Genomic DNA, 12,749 nt, shown 5'->3' with positions numbered 1-12,749 from the left:
ACTGGTTTTCTTCTTTGTCTCATTATTTAGTGTGCACGTGCATGTTTCAGGTTCTATGGCAGCTGCATGTTTAAGAGTCGGTTGTTTCAGGGAATACTGCTTTGTAGTTGCACAAGCATCCTGAGCTGTCAAAAGGTGGCTCCGTTCTTGAGGTGAACAGTTCAGTGTCCATGTGCTTTCTTGCCTCTGTTTTCTACCCGTCTTGTGCTGATGCAAAGATTTGTGAGGGACCTGGTGGGCTGAATTGTGGGACTGGTGTGACAGAAACAATTGCTAATGCGATGGCTAAAAACTCACAGCAAACTCCCTGCTCAACTTTAAGCCAGCTATATCCTGGTTTTAAGGAACTGGGACTTGAATGAGGCTGACTTTCACTTAAAGAATGACTCTAGGTTTTTAAGGAGTGGCTGGTGTTTAATTAATTCTTCAGTCCTGCAGTAAAGTTCTGACCAGAGGCAGTGGGTAGAGTTTGCTTGTATGAGGACAGCAGAGTGTAAATGCTGAGTAAGGACTGGTATTTTTCTAGAGTTGAGACAGAGATGTTCTGGGGGCTCAGGGAAGGCTGAACTTGTAGACTTTTTTAAGGAAACAAAGCAAATACAGTCTTGCTCTTTGTCATTCACTCTTTGAGCTCCTGGGGATTTCTGAGTCCAGGAGCTTGGTTGAGTCAAATTTGGAAGACAGAGGTAATCACATTTCCACAAACTTAGTGAAACTGGCAGATGGGCACAGATCCATACTGATGTGTTCGCTGAAGAATGTGTAGGCAGAACTTGCCATTCTGGCAGCCTGACAGCCCAACAGTTTACTTGCTGGCTGGCCTTGAGTTAAGGTGAGCTGGTGCTCCAAGAACTCTGGCCTCAGGTGAGTGTCAAATAGGGACATACTGGGAATCACAGTCACTGCTCTCTGTGAATGGGGACTGCTTGGAAAGGACTCTGTCCTTAATTCATCTCTCGTGGAATAGTCTGTGTCTAAATAACCCTGAACAGTTTTACTCAAGTATTTATGTGGGATATCAACTTTGTGTATGCTGTACATGCAACACACATTAATTCTGCCTTACATTTGGAATAAGCCTCACCAAGGAGTAAACTGTGCACAGGGTAAAAGTGATCTCTTGATTTTTTTTGGGGGGGAGGTGTTAGCTTTACATTATTGGCACTGCAGACCAGACTTCTTGCTTACTTTCCCAAATCTGTATTCAGGTAGACACATACATACAGTGTTTTGTTTTTTCATGTGTTCTGAATACTAATAATGCTCTTAGTATTTAGTAACTTTTGAAAATGAGGCACTGTAAATGGTAGTTTATATATCTAAGGATGTTTTGGCATCCTTATTTGAAAATGCAGATGTTTTTATAGTCATTTGTATTCTAGGAAAAATAGTTAATAAAGAAGATGAAAAACTGTCATAAACTGCTATGCTTTTGCCTGATCAGGTTTATTGTATCACAGCATTAAATCCTGTGCTACGTTATGTTTCTGCAGAATGACAAAGGGCAGATTCCAGCAGACGTGGTTCCTGATCCAGTAGATATGCCACTGGAAATGGCAGATGCAGCGGCCAGTGCAAAAGAAATCAAGCAGATACTGCTGGATGCAGTGCCTCTCTCGTGTGACATATCAAAAGCCATGATCCCAAACTACGACCACGTCACAGGCAAGGCCATGCTTCTGTCGCTTGGCCTGAAACTGGGAGATCGTGTTGTTATAGCAGGACAGAAGGTACGATGAGCAACCTTATGCTATTATAATTTCTGGATAGTCAGTTTACTTATCCCTTTGCAGATCCTTTCAAACCTGAGAGCCTAAAACTGGAAGGTATGAACTTTGAATGGCAGTAAGGATCTGGTTACACAAAGCAGGAAGCTAAGCAGCTATGTGTTAAAGAAATTCACTATTATGAGAAGCTGTTTTGACAGACACACACTGCATTTTGTATCTGTAAACAGGCTTTCAAGTCTTCTGTAGTACGTCAGCATGGCTCAGCTTTTATTAACGTATTTGGTGTCACATTAAAATGATGGCAAAAGTTACAGATGTGAGTTGCCCAGCTTTCAGTTACGAGTGTGCATTCATGAATTACCCTTGACAGTTTCCAGAAGGCAGTAAAAGAAAACTTCAGTTCTGCTTAGCCTCTAGTAACCCAATTTCACTGGTGCAATGCAGCTAAAATCTTGGAAGCAGCACTGTGCTAACAGAGTAGTTATGTGGTTTTGTGGGAGAATAAGAATGAAGCCAGTACTGGCCCAGCTCAAATGTGAACAGCTTCTAAGAAGCTACCTGGCTAGGCACATCTTAGAAATATATTGGAAAAATACACCATTGATACTGCAGTTAAGCATTCACACCTTTTATTTGCTCTAAATAGCAAGGGCCCTGCAATGATGTAAGAGTGCTAGAGTTCTTTTAAACCTCTCAAATATTTCTCTGGTAAACACTGAAGGCATTTGTGAGCAAAATTTTACAAGTAGCTTTACCTTCAGTAATTTTTCTAGTATAAGTTCAGATTTGTAATTGTCACTTCTGAAGTGTTGTAAAGTGAACTCCACTGAGAGGGCAAAGCAGCTTTTATTCTAGATTTCATTTGGTATACTTGAAGTTGGGTCAGCAAAGCAAAGGGATCACTATCTGTGCAGAGGGGTTTTTAACTGAAGTATGGACAGGCAACTGCTTATTCTTTAAGAAGTTCATGGAAGGTTCTTTTACAGAAAGCCATTGCTCAGTGAAAGCAGTGAGAATGTAACTGCAAGTCAGCTGAGGCTTTATGGCAGGAAAGGGAAGAAATTAGTCCTTGTTTATCCTTCCTCCAAGTAAGGCCCATAGAACTGTAACATGGCACAGATGGATAAAGCTGCCTGGGTCTGGTTATGTGGTTTTGAATTGAATATGCTATTACAGTGTTTTTTAAGAAGTTGGTGGAAGCTGTTTTCCTGCTGCCAAAGGCTAGCAGGGCTTTCCAGCTTGCTTTTATTTTTAAGGGAGCCAAAGCTGTCATACAGCAGGTGGGAAGGAGGAATGTGACTGTGCTTTTTGGTCTTTTCCATGTTTGCTTTCCTCCCTTCCTTCCTTTGTGTGAGAGTGTGAGAGGAGCTGTTCTGCATTACTCCCACATTGCTTCCCGCCCACTTTCCCCAGTTGTCTGAATGGAGAAGTTGATCTCAGCCCTGTCTTCCCCACCCCCTGGATGCTCATAACTGTGTGCAGGGTGGAGCAAGAGTGAGAACAGGATGATGACAATTACACCCCATTCTTAACCTCCTCTTAGGTCAGTTTTAATTTCCAGAACATGGAAGCTAGGATGAAGGCACTGGAATGGCAGCATTTTTATGAACAGTATTTATGGATTCCTGTTCTCTTCCCTGCTTCTGCAGGCTCCTGGTATATCAGCTTTAATGAATCTGGAAAGCCAAGCAGTGGATGCCTGAGGGAAAATGGATTCCTCTCTTGATTCCTACTGTGGCTGTCATTGTAGTATTCTTACAGGGTAGGAAGCTGTGTAAGCAGGTGTTCACTGGTTACAGTGAACATGACTTGGGGTCCCCCGGCTTCATTGGTTCCTTCTGTGCTAGATTACATGTTAGCTGAATGGACACTTCATGAAATGTGAGTGCAGGGAAACTAGTAGCTGGGAGAAAACTCTTTTCCCATTCTTGCTGTCCTCTGTTCCTTCCTTGCAAAAGTCCTAGGGTTCATGCAAAATCGGAGCCTCAGTGTTGCCATTTCAGTCTCCCATTTAAGACGCCCGCTTGTCTCTCCTGTCTGCTCAGTAAGTGCCCTTTGGCTGGTGCCTGGAGAATGGAGGAATCTGTGTGCTGCGTGGCCAAGCTTCCTCTGGCTGAATTTGATCTCTTGGTTAGTAGCTAAAAAGTCTGGGTCCAGATTAGTGTGATGTACCTGCCTATAACTCAAGTTTAAAGGAAATCTTTAGCATTAAAGAGGAGCAGGCTCTGGATCACATTTGTTTCTTTATAGAACATTAAGAAAGAGTAGCTGGAAGGTTTTACAGTAAAGAAAAAGTTCGTCTGTTTACCCTCTGAGTGCTGGTTTAGACCGTGAAGTCTGGTAGAAGACTGAAGTAGAAAATAAACTAATAGTATTAAGGTCACAAAACTGAGCAACTGAAAGATCAAAGATTTTTAGTACTAAAGGTAATTTAAAAATCAAGCATAAAAATGAATTTAAATCAGTGTTAAATGCATCTCTGTTAGTTATTCCTCCCCTGATTGGTTGAAGTGTGTGAGCTTATAATGTGTATTTGTGGAGGCTGAGGTCCACCAACAAGACTGGTCTGTCTTGATATTCTTGGTATGCTTACCTGTGCAGAGTATGTACTACAGTATATACTGAAACAACAACGTGTTTAAAACATTTGCTGGCTTTTGAATATTGTTTAATCAGAAGGAGGGAATAAAAGACTTTGGAATCTTTTCCAAAGAAAAGATTTGCTCTGAAGTTTACCCTTGAACCTTTGCAACATATATAAAAATATATATATACTTACATGTATTTATTTGTATATACACATATACATTTGTAGGTCTTTTAACTTAGCATTGCCATGGAATCTCCAGTTCAGCAAGGTATCTAGCCGTGATTCTGGAATTATTGTTGTGGAAGACACTGGAAGTAAAACTTCTCATTAGGCGTATACTCCTGTACACTGCTGACTTGGAGTTGTGGTTCTTCCTGTCTCGTGCTTGTTTGTTGTGAGATCTATCAATAAGCACTGCTTTTCTTGAATGCAAAATATACCCAGGACGATTAAGATGTCTTGGAGGATGCACTGGCTGGCATGGAAAGATAGGCATGGCAGTAGTCAAGGTAGATCATGACGTTTGTATTTCATTGTTCTGATCAAAAGCTTGGAGATGACTTGCTTTCTCCTTCATAATCTGTACTATATTCTCATGAATACTTGTGTAACAAAGTCATTCTGTGTTGGTGCTTTTTGTATTAGGTTGGTACATTAAGATTTTGTGGCACGACGGAATTTGCCAGTGGCCAGTGGGCTGGCATAGAACTGGATGAACCAGAAGGAAAGAACAACGGAAGTGTTGGAAAAGTCCAGTACTTCAAGTGTGCACCGAAACATGGTACAGCCTTTAATTCTTCCTTAATTTTAAAAATAGTTTTGGAAGAGATGAACTTTCTGGGAGAATAAAATGATAACAGATTCTGTTGCTTTTCTTTGTAGTGCTTTCGTTGTTTGATTTATTCTTTAACTGTTCCTAGTGGTTGTCTGCAGCTATCTGCAAAACCACTGAAACAGCCAAGCAGTCAACATTTCTAGTTAGTTCTGGTTATTTCCTTGAAAGGGTGACAAAATATTTCCTGGTTTTCCACCTATCTTATTGAAAGTGTTTGTGTTGCAGCAGTAATGGCCACAGTTTTTTACCTGCTTTGCCTTCCTTTTTAAGAGATGCACACTTGTAATAGTTTCCTAACATTCAGCTTGAGGTATTTTAATTGCTGTTTCATGGACACTCATGACACACAAAGCCTTGTGTTTTGTAACAGCAGAGACTGAATGTTACTGGTAGGACAAAAAGGAGATTCTAATTGATAGTTTTACTGACTTCCTGAATTACTCTGTCATTAAGCTTTTTGGTTTCACTGTTGTCCTGGTTTAAAACCAGTCAGACAGCTTGTTCACTCACTCTCCCCCTTTCCTCCCTCTTTCTTTCTTTCCCCCCTCACCCCTTCCCCGCTCCTGGAGGGATGGGGAGGAGAACCGAAAGAATGTAACTCCCACAGGTTGAGATAAGAACAGTCCAGTAACTAAGGTGTAACACAAACCACTGCTGCTACCACCAATGATAATAATGATAAGAGAAAATAACAAGGGGAGAGAATACGATACTACCCACCGAAACGAGCCTGACCCAGAAGCTCCCGTGCCCTCCCAGTTACCTCCCTGGGCATGACGTGCTGTGGTATGGAATACCTCTTTGGTCAGTTTGGGTCAGGTGTCCTGTCTCTGCTTCCTCCCGGCTTTCCCTCCTCCCTGGCAGAGCATGAGGCTCACAAAGTCCTTGGTCAGAGTAAACATTACTGAGCAACAACTAAAAACATCGGTGTTATCAGCACTGTTCTCAGGCTGGAAGTCAAAACCACAGCGCTGCATCAGCTACTGAGGAGGAGAAAAATGACTGCTACTGCTGAACCCAGGACAACTGTCCATTTGAGCTGGTCCTTCCTACCCTACAAGTGCTTTGGCAGCACAGCAAGCTGTGACTGTGGCTGATAAAAACCTCTGTATTAACTGATGTCAGAGTGAGCAGCCAGAGAGTTTTACCCCTGTCTTTGTTTTGACACATACAGTTTTCTCTCCAGGTATCTTTGCACCTCTTTCTAAGATAAGCAAGGCTTCTGATCACAGAAGAAGCTCTTTAAGAAGTTCCTCCGTGCGGTCTTCACCTTTGGTCAAATCCAAGAAAATAGATGTGACGCACATAACTTCCAAAGTGAATTCTGGTGAGTATTTTCTTCTAAGTTGAGACAGGATAGAGGGATACTAATCCTCAGGAATTAGCGCTAATCCTGTAAGTCTTGGTATTAAAATACTTGTTTGGATTTAGTTCATCACCTGGGATGAAAAGGAGATGTTTATTAACTACGTGTTCTCATTATCAGAAGTTCACTAGCCTGTAAACTGGTACTGGAAGGATGTTGTGTGTAGCTGTTCAGTGATTATAGTGATCTGATGTACTATGACAGGTTATAGTCTTCACATACTCTATTTAAAATAGTCCACATTTGTTTGCGAGCCATTAAAGTAATTTCTGATTGCCTGTGGGATCAGTTACATGTCTGTGCTTTATGCGATTCCATTAACTAAGATCTTCTTCCCTGGGTAACTTGAAACATCTCACTGAAATCAGTGAAAATCTAGAAACTGATCTATATACGCCTTTAGGAAGAGAAATTGAAGAAATTTAATTTTTCTGGCAAAATGATCAAGGAACTACTTATCTGATTGTGTTCTATCTGCTAAGTAAATTATCTGAGTAAAACCAGAGGCAAATTAGAAAAAGGATGCCCTTGTAATAAGGCCTCTGTCTTCTGATTGGAGTTAAAAGCTCAGCCCTTGGCTCTGCTTCAGTTGTTTAGTAATTTACTCAAGTTAACTTGATTATCTGTGTAACTTCTGTCCCTGTGAAATAAGGATGAGGCGTCTTTTCTGCCTGTCTGGGCTCCAAGGTGTTTGGAGTAGACTTCTTGCTGTGTACAGTGCCCACCATGCATAATCTGGCCCCGTGTCTGCCTGGCTACATAATGATGTCATTAAATGTATTACATTAGCATTTCTTTTGCCTTTTGGACCCTCTGTAGGTGACTCATACTGAGGCAGCAGAGCTTGAGGGGTAGAAGGTATGCATACATTCTCACTGAATTTACTCCAGGCCCCTAAAACACCACATACCAGTAATGCACAGGGGACTGAAACAGTGTGCAGGGCTGGTGGAAAAGAGGCATTTTGGCAGCATTTTGGATGACTTACGTAACGCTGCTCTACACAGATTGAGGGGGAAGTAAGCTTTAGCTCTGTGTATTTACAGGAAGCACAAGATGTAAGCTATTTATAAATGGACATCTTGCATAAAAAGCTCCGGGAATAATCAGTTTGTTAGGAGTATTGCTCAGAGCAGATCTAAGCTGACTTTTTCTGTTAAGTATTCTTCAGTGTTTGATTCAGTTTGTTGTGAACTGTTTGTAATCCATTACACTGTAATGAAAGTACTGTTTCCTTTGTCACAGACTGTGTTCTGCTTTAGTCATAAACCACCTTTTTCTGCACCATAAAGGTGCGTTTGTGCCTTTGTAAATTTTAAACATTTGATACTTTGCTTCAGGTAAGAATCAGAGTGAGGTATGTATCCATCTGCCCAGCAGAGTTTACATCCACTAACAGTAATCTGGAGGCTGGTGTTCTTGAATTGAAAGGTCCATTAGAATTAATGTGCTCAGCTAATTCATGGGCTGGAGTGGGAGGATAGAGCTGCAGAGGCAGAACTGTGTTTTGCAGTGTTTATGTGGCAGATTACATTTCTTTCTTTTAAACTTCATCTCTGCAATACACTGGTATGTAAGGATCCAAGAAAAATGAGCATGCTTTGTGTAGCTGTGGGTACTAGCTGCGAAGTGTAAATAAAATATAGCATAGAGATTTTCCAATTTGGTTTGTTTCTGCTGGCTTTGAGTAACCCATTGGGTTGATGACAACAGGTCTTTTTCAAGTTTCTAGGAAAAGGATTACTGTGATCAAATTGAGAAATGTGTTCTCAGTCCCAACCAGTAGGGTCTTGCTCTGATGCCTTAGTGGCTAAACCATAACATTTAAGAAAATACAGTACATCTGCAAGCTACTTCAGTCCCTGTAGCTGAATTAAGCTGAGAGATGTAGTTAAATAAAGATGACATGATTTATTTCTTTTATCCCTTCCATGACAGGGAGGGGGTAAACCATAGATCACTTGTTCTTCATTGAATGAGGGTAGGAAACTGTCATGAATGCAGAATGGCTGTTCTCTGGCATAACTTCTATGGCTGTTCTAGTTCATATCACAACACTGTTGCTCCTTAGGCTTTTAAAAAATCTTACTGCCATGCTTACTTCATTACTTGTAGGCTAAATAAAGATGTGGTCTCAAATCACCCTCTCAAAAGCTTTATGGGTAATCTTTAATGCAGAAATGGTGAAATTAATCCTAGTGAATAGTAGGTGTTAGGGATCATAAAAGTGAATGTTGTGTATATAACAGATGTTAAGTGTTTGAAAGATTTAAAGAAACCTCCTTCAATAGAAACATTAATATTTTGCAGACAATTTGGTTATTGTTTGGCAAGATGGCTTGGACTGTTTTAATGTGTTGAGGGGTTTAACATCTGTGCTTATCCATCAAAACAATTCTGCAGCCTTGTTTACCCATTTATCAAGAGTCTAAGGAACTGTACAGGTGTATCTGGTTTATCCCTGCATTTAATCTGCAAATGTGTCAAATTGGTTTCAAACATGACTTTCCTGAAAAGAGTGGTGTTCTTTGTTGGATGTATGCATTTAATTGTACATGTTCTTTCTATAGGCCTAAACACGGCGAAAAAAGAGGGTGCTTTGGAAAGCAACTTCATGACTCCTCACAGGGGAAAACCTGTACCTGCAAAAGATGGTAACTAAATATTCTTTTCTCTTTTAACATCTTGAGGAAAATGTTTGGTTTAGGGCAGAAGAGGCATTACTGCTGCCTTACCTCTGTAGAACTCCTGTATTGACAGTATGGAAAGTGCCTTGCCTGTCTGTATTTAAGTCCCAAGCAGGCAGTACACAGTTTAGTTGGAGCAAGTGAAATTTGCGTGGCTGCTCCCTGGCATTTTGTGTTGGTTTGGGAACAGCTTCTATCCAAATACATGGACAAGAATATAGACAATTAAAGCTGGAAGCTGTCTGTTGGTAAGTGATCTGAGAGAGGAGCTCCAGAGTTACTTTCTTAGGTTTCTGAGGGAGACCTTTTGTCCTGTATCGTCACTGCTTAGATTTTAATAAATAACTTTGCACGTGTTCTGTGGCAGTTTTTATTCTCTCCTGTATCATACGTTCAAGCTTGTATAATCAGGTGTTGCCATCTAACAGCACTTGAGTCTTGGCATCATGTCACAGAAGACTCCTAATAACAGGCTTCAAATATGAAACTTGAAACTAGCTCTTTAAAAAGTTCCTGTTACATATGAATCATGCCGTGCAATTATCTAGTTCCAGCACTGGATAGTGACTTCTACTGTGTCAGTATTTTGTTTGCTGAACTTTAAACATAAAAGGACCTCACTCTTTTCTTTAACAAACTGTAAAAATGGGGTCTCCTTTGAGGTTATTTATTGTGTTGGTAAAAGCAGTATTTCCTTGAAATAATTTGAATTGTGAATTTGAGTATATCTTCTTTGAAGAAAAGCATCTTTTTATATCCTCCGTCAGTGTACAGTTGCAAGGAGGGGACTTACGAAGGAGGCTAGTGTAAGGTACTTACGTGCTGCCCTGTATGATACTTTTTCAGAAGCAAGCTAGGGTTTGTGTAGAGGGAGGTTTCCAGCACTGCTTGTATGATCATGGAGGGCACTTAGTGGCACCACAATAACTGGGAGGTATAAGACATGACTTAGGAGAAGTTAAATTATATTGAACATGCTAACCCTGTGCTGAGATCAAGATGCCTGGCAAAAACTAATGAATTAAGCCTCCTGGAATTCTGGAAAGTTCAATTAATAAGATGATCTTAATTTTTCACACTGAGAAGCAAACATGTTTTGCTGTACCCTGCCTCATTTTGGGCAGAAGGGGTAGGAAAGGGAAGATCTGGGAAAGCCTTGAAAAGGAATCATAGAATCATGGGAGGAAAGCTAATCATAAGTCTTACCGGACAGTTGAGACATCAGGGTTTGCGAATGCAGATAAACGTGATTTATCTCCCATTCTTACTTTATAGTGCAGATTTTAATATTAATACAGCGTGTAATGGAATCTAGTAGGCTTTAATACAGGCAATAATTCACTCATGTAGTATCACCTTTCTTCCACTTCTCATCAAATCTTTCATAGGCTGGATGCTGGCAGTGTGGTGGAATCATCTCCCTACTAAGTAAGGCTCCCATAATTTAATTAAAATATACTTGGGGTTGTTTAGAAGAACTTTCCTGGAGTAATAGTGAAGGGGCTTTTGGAGACCTCTTTTAACACTTGTCCATCACCTTAGTCCCAAGGCAGGAGCAGACACACCTGTGCCATTCCTGACAGGAGTCTGTGGAACTGCTGCTTAACAACTTCTAATTTTGGCTGTTTGTATTCTGCCCACTGTGGAGAACACTTCACTTCCTTCTGACAGAAGCTTTCCCTTCTGTTTAATCTGTCCTTTTCTGACTCTGCCCTCTAATAGACTATTTCCGTTTACATCATTTAGGTTTTCCTGGGTACACCAGCTCTTCCTCTTCTACTACCTCCTTGGAAGGCAAACGGAATTACTCCAAGAAGAGGAACTTGACTGGCAGCAGTAAGAAGGCAGTGACCCGAGTGTCTTCTGCCTCATCTAAAATCAGTGCAGGTATGGTCTGTAGATACTGAGGTGTGTTTTCACAGGCGGGGTTTACTGCTGTACACGGTGCTTGTGTACAACTGCCTGTGCTGGTTCAGACACTGAGACGGTTCAAGACAGACTCTTGGGAAGTAGTTTAACCATAAACTTAACTTTCTAAAACATTTTTAAGCACATCTTCAAGGGGAAAAAAGTGTTCTCATGGTTGGTCACTGTACCTTTCAGCTGCAGAGAAAGGGCTGCAGTCCACAGCTGTCACACTGAAGCAAAGCAATGCTTTTGTGTAAGCAAAATCTGTGGTGTGATGCCATATGTTAAAGGTACACTGTTAACGATGGGTACTCTGTTTACCTGTTGGCTCACTATTGAAGACTTCCTTAATTTTAAAGATACTGTGTCGCTAATTCGTTTATCTTGTTCTTCTGTTGACCAGGGTTCTATAGTTCTCCAGCTACAAGGAAAAATGCTTTTGGTGAAGGAGAAATTCAGGTTGGAGACAGAGTCCTGGTGGTAGGACAGAGAACAGGCATCGTTAGATTTTGTGGGATGACAAAATTTGCACCAGGTATTTGCAAAGCTCTTTGTGTATGTTGTAGAATCAGGATGGGATGGCTTAAATGTGAACATGGAGAGAACTCCACCTTTTTCCTCCTTCAAAAAAAAAAAAATCCAAATTTACTGATTTGTTTCAGTGTTCTTCCTCTCCTGCATTTCACTGCATATTTTTACTTCAATGCAACTGCCAGAAAATACTGGTTGAAAGGGTGACTTTTACTTGTCTCTAAACCAGCTTACTTAGGAGCAGTATTTTGCTGTTGAAATAGTAGGCATTGTTACAGAGCTTTCTGAAAAGCCTCTGTTTAGTCTCCAAAGTGGGGTACAGTTTATTGAGATCACATGCCTTTACTCCTTACTTCTTGTAGTATGCCTTTTAACACAGCTCATCTCTTGCAATACTGGTATTCTTACCATGTCATATATGTGGGTTGTTCTGAACTTCTTTGCATCTTTAAGAAGGGAATTGTGAACATTTAACTAACAAACCTTTAGGTCACAGGACAGATGACAAGTTCAAGCATCTCAAAAAGCCCTAAACCCTACCATCATTTTCTAATCCTTCTCCCTTTCAGCTCCTCCCACCCTTCCCCTGCTATAAACCACTCTGCAAATGAAGCCAGGTGTTTTCAGAATTGTTCTAAATCCTAGAAACTGTTTTCTGAATTCTGTTTCTTGTAACCGTACTCTATAATGTTTATGGCCTTACCTATAACCATCTTACTGCAAGGGCACTGCAAAACCAGTTGGTCAGTGCTGGTGCTAGTACCTAGTTTAAATGAGGTCTATTTGACTGGTATGTGAGCAGCAATACTCCATCGCGACACTCGGTGGCATCAATACTTCACAAAGAAACAGCGAGAACGGCAGAATGGGAGCCTGGGGCACAAGCTCTGTACTTGCGTTGTTCCTTCTCGCCCCTTTCCCCCAGTTTTGCTATAGGCAGTCGTGGCTTAAGCTACTGTGATTAACTGATCCTGCTCTTTGGTGTGATGGCTCCAACCTTTGCATTGCTGCTTACAAAGTAAACAATGAGGACTGGTTGTCCAAATACACTGTAAGTGTAAACAAGTGTAAGAAAGCTGCTCAACAGCCTCCTCCTGCTTGC

General features: G+C 41.0%; 1 protein-coding gene across 7 annotated transcripts in view; it reads left to right on the top strand.

Moving 5' to 3' along the window:
* Positions 1-12,749, top strand: part of CLIP4 (CAP-Gly domain containing linker protein family member 4) — a 53,188-nt gene that overhangs the window by 35,390 nt on the left and 5,049 nt on the right. For 5 of the 7 annotated variants that reach the window (XM_062605737.1, XM_062605739.1, XM_062605740.1 and 2 more), the window contains 6 exons: positions 1,494-1,730; positions 4,966-5,101; positions 6,342-6,482; positions 9,092-9,175; positions 10,955-11,095; positions 11,520-11,651. In XM_062605737.1, the coding sequence (XP_062461721.1) occupies positions 1,494-1,730; positions 4,966-5,101; positions 6,342-6,482; positions 9,092-9,175; positions 10,955-11,095; positions 11,520-11,651 (871 nt within the window). The remainder of the gene's footprint in view (positions 1-1,493; positions 1,731-4,965; positions 5,102-6,341; positions 6,483-9,091; positions 9,176-10,954; positions 11,096-11,519; positions 11,652-12,749) is intronic. The other 2 variants (XM_062605744.1, XM_062605743.1) reach the window with 2 other exon arrangements.

Source organism: Pezoporus occidentalis, unplaced genomic scaffold (assembly GCF_034315485.1).
Source record: "Pezoporus occidentalis ecotype Australia unplaced genomic scaffold, CSIRO_AGI_Poc_V1 ctg93, whole genome shotgun sequence".
In the NCBI taxonomy this organism is placed as follows: domain Eukaryota; kingdom Metazoa; phylum Chordata; class Aves; order Psittaciformes; family Psittacidae; genus Pezoporus; species Pezoporus occidentalis.
This window is presented reverse-complemented; position numbering and strand designations above follow the sequence as displayed.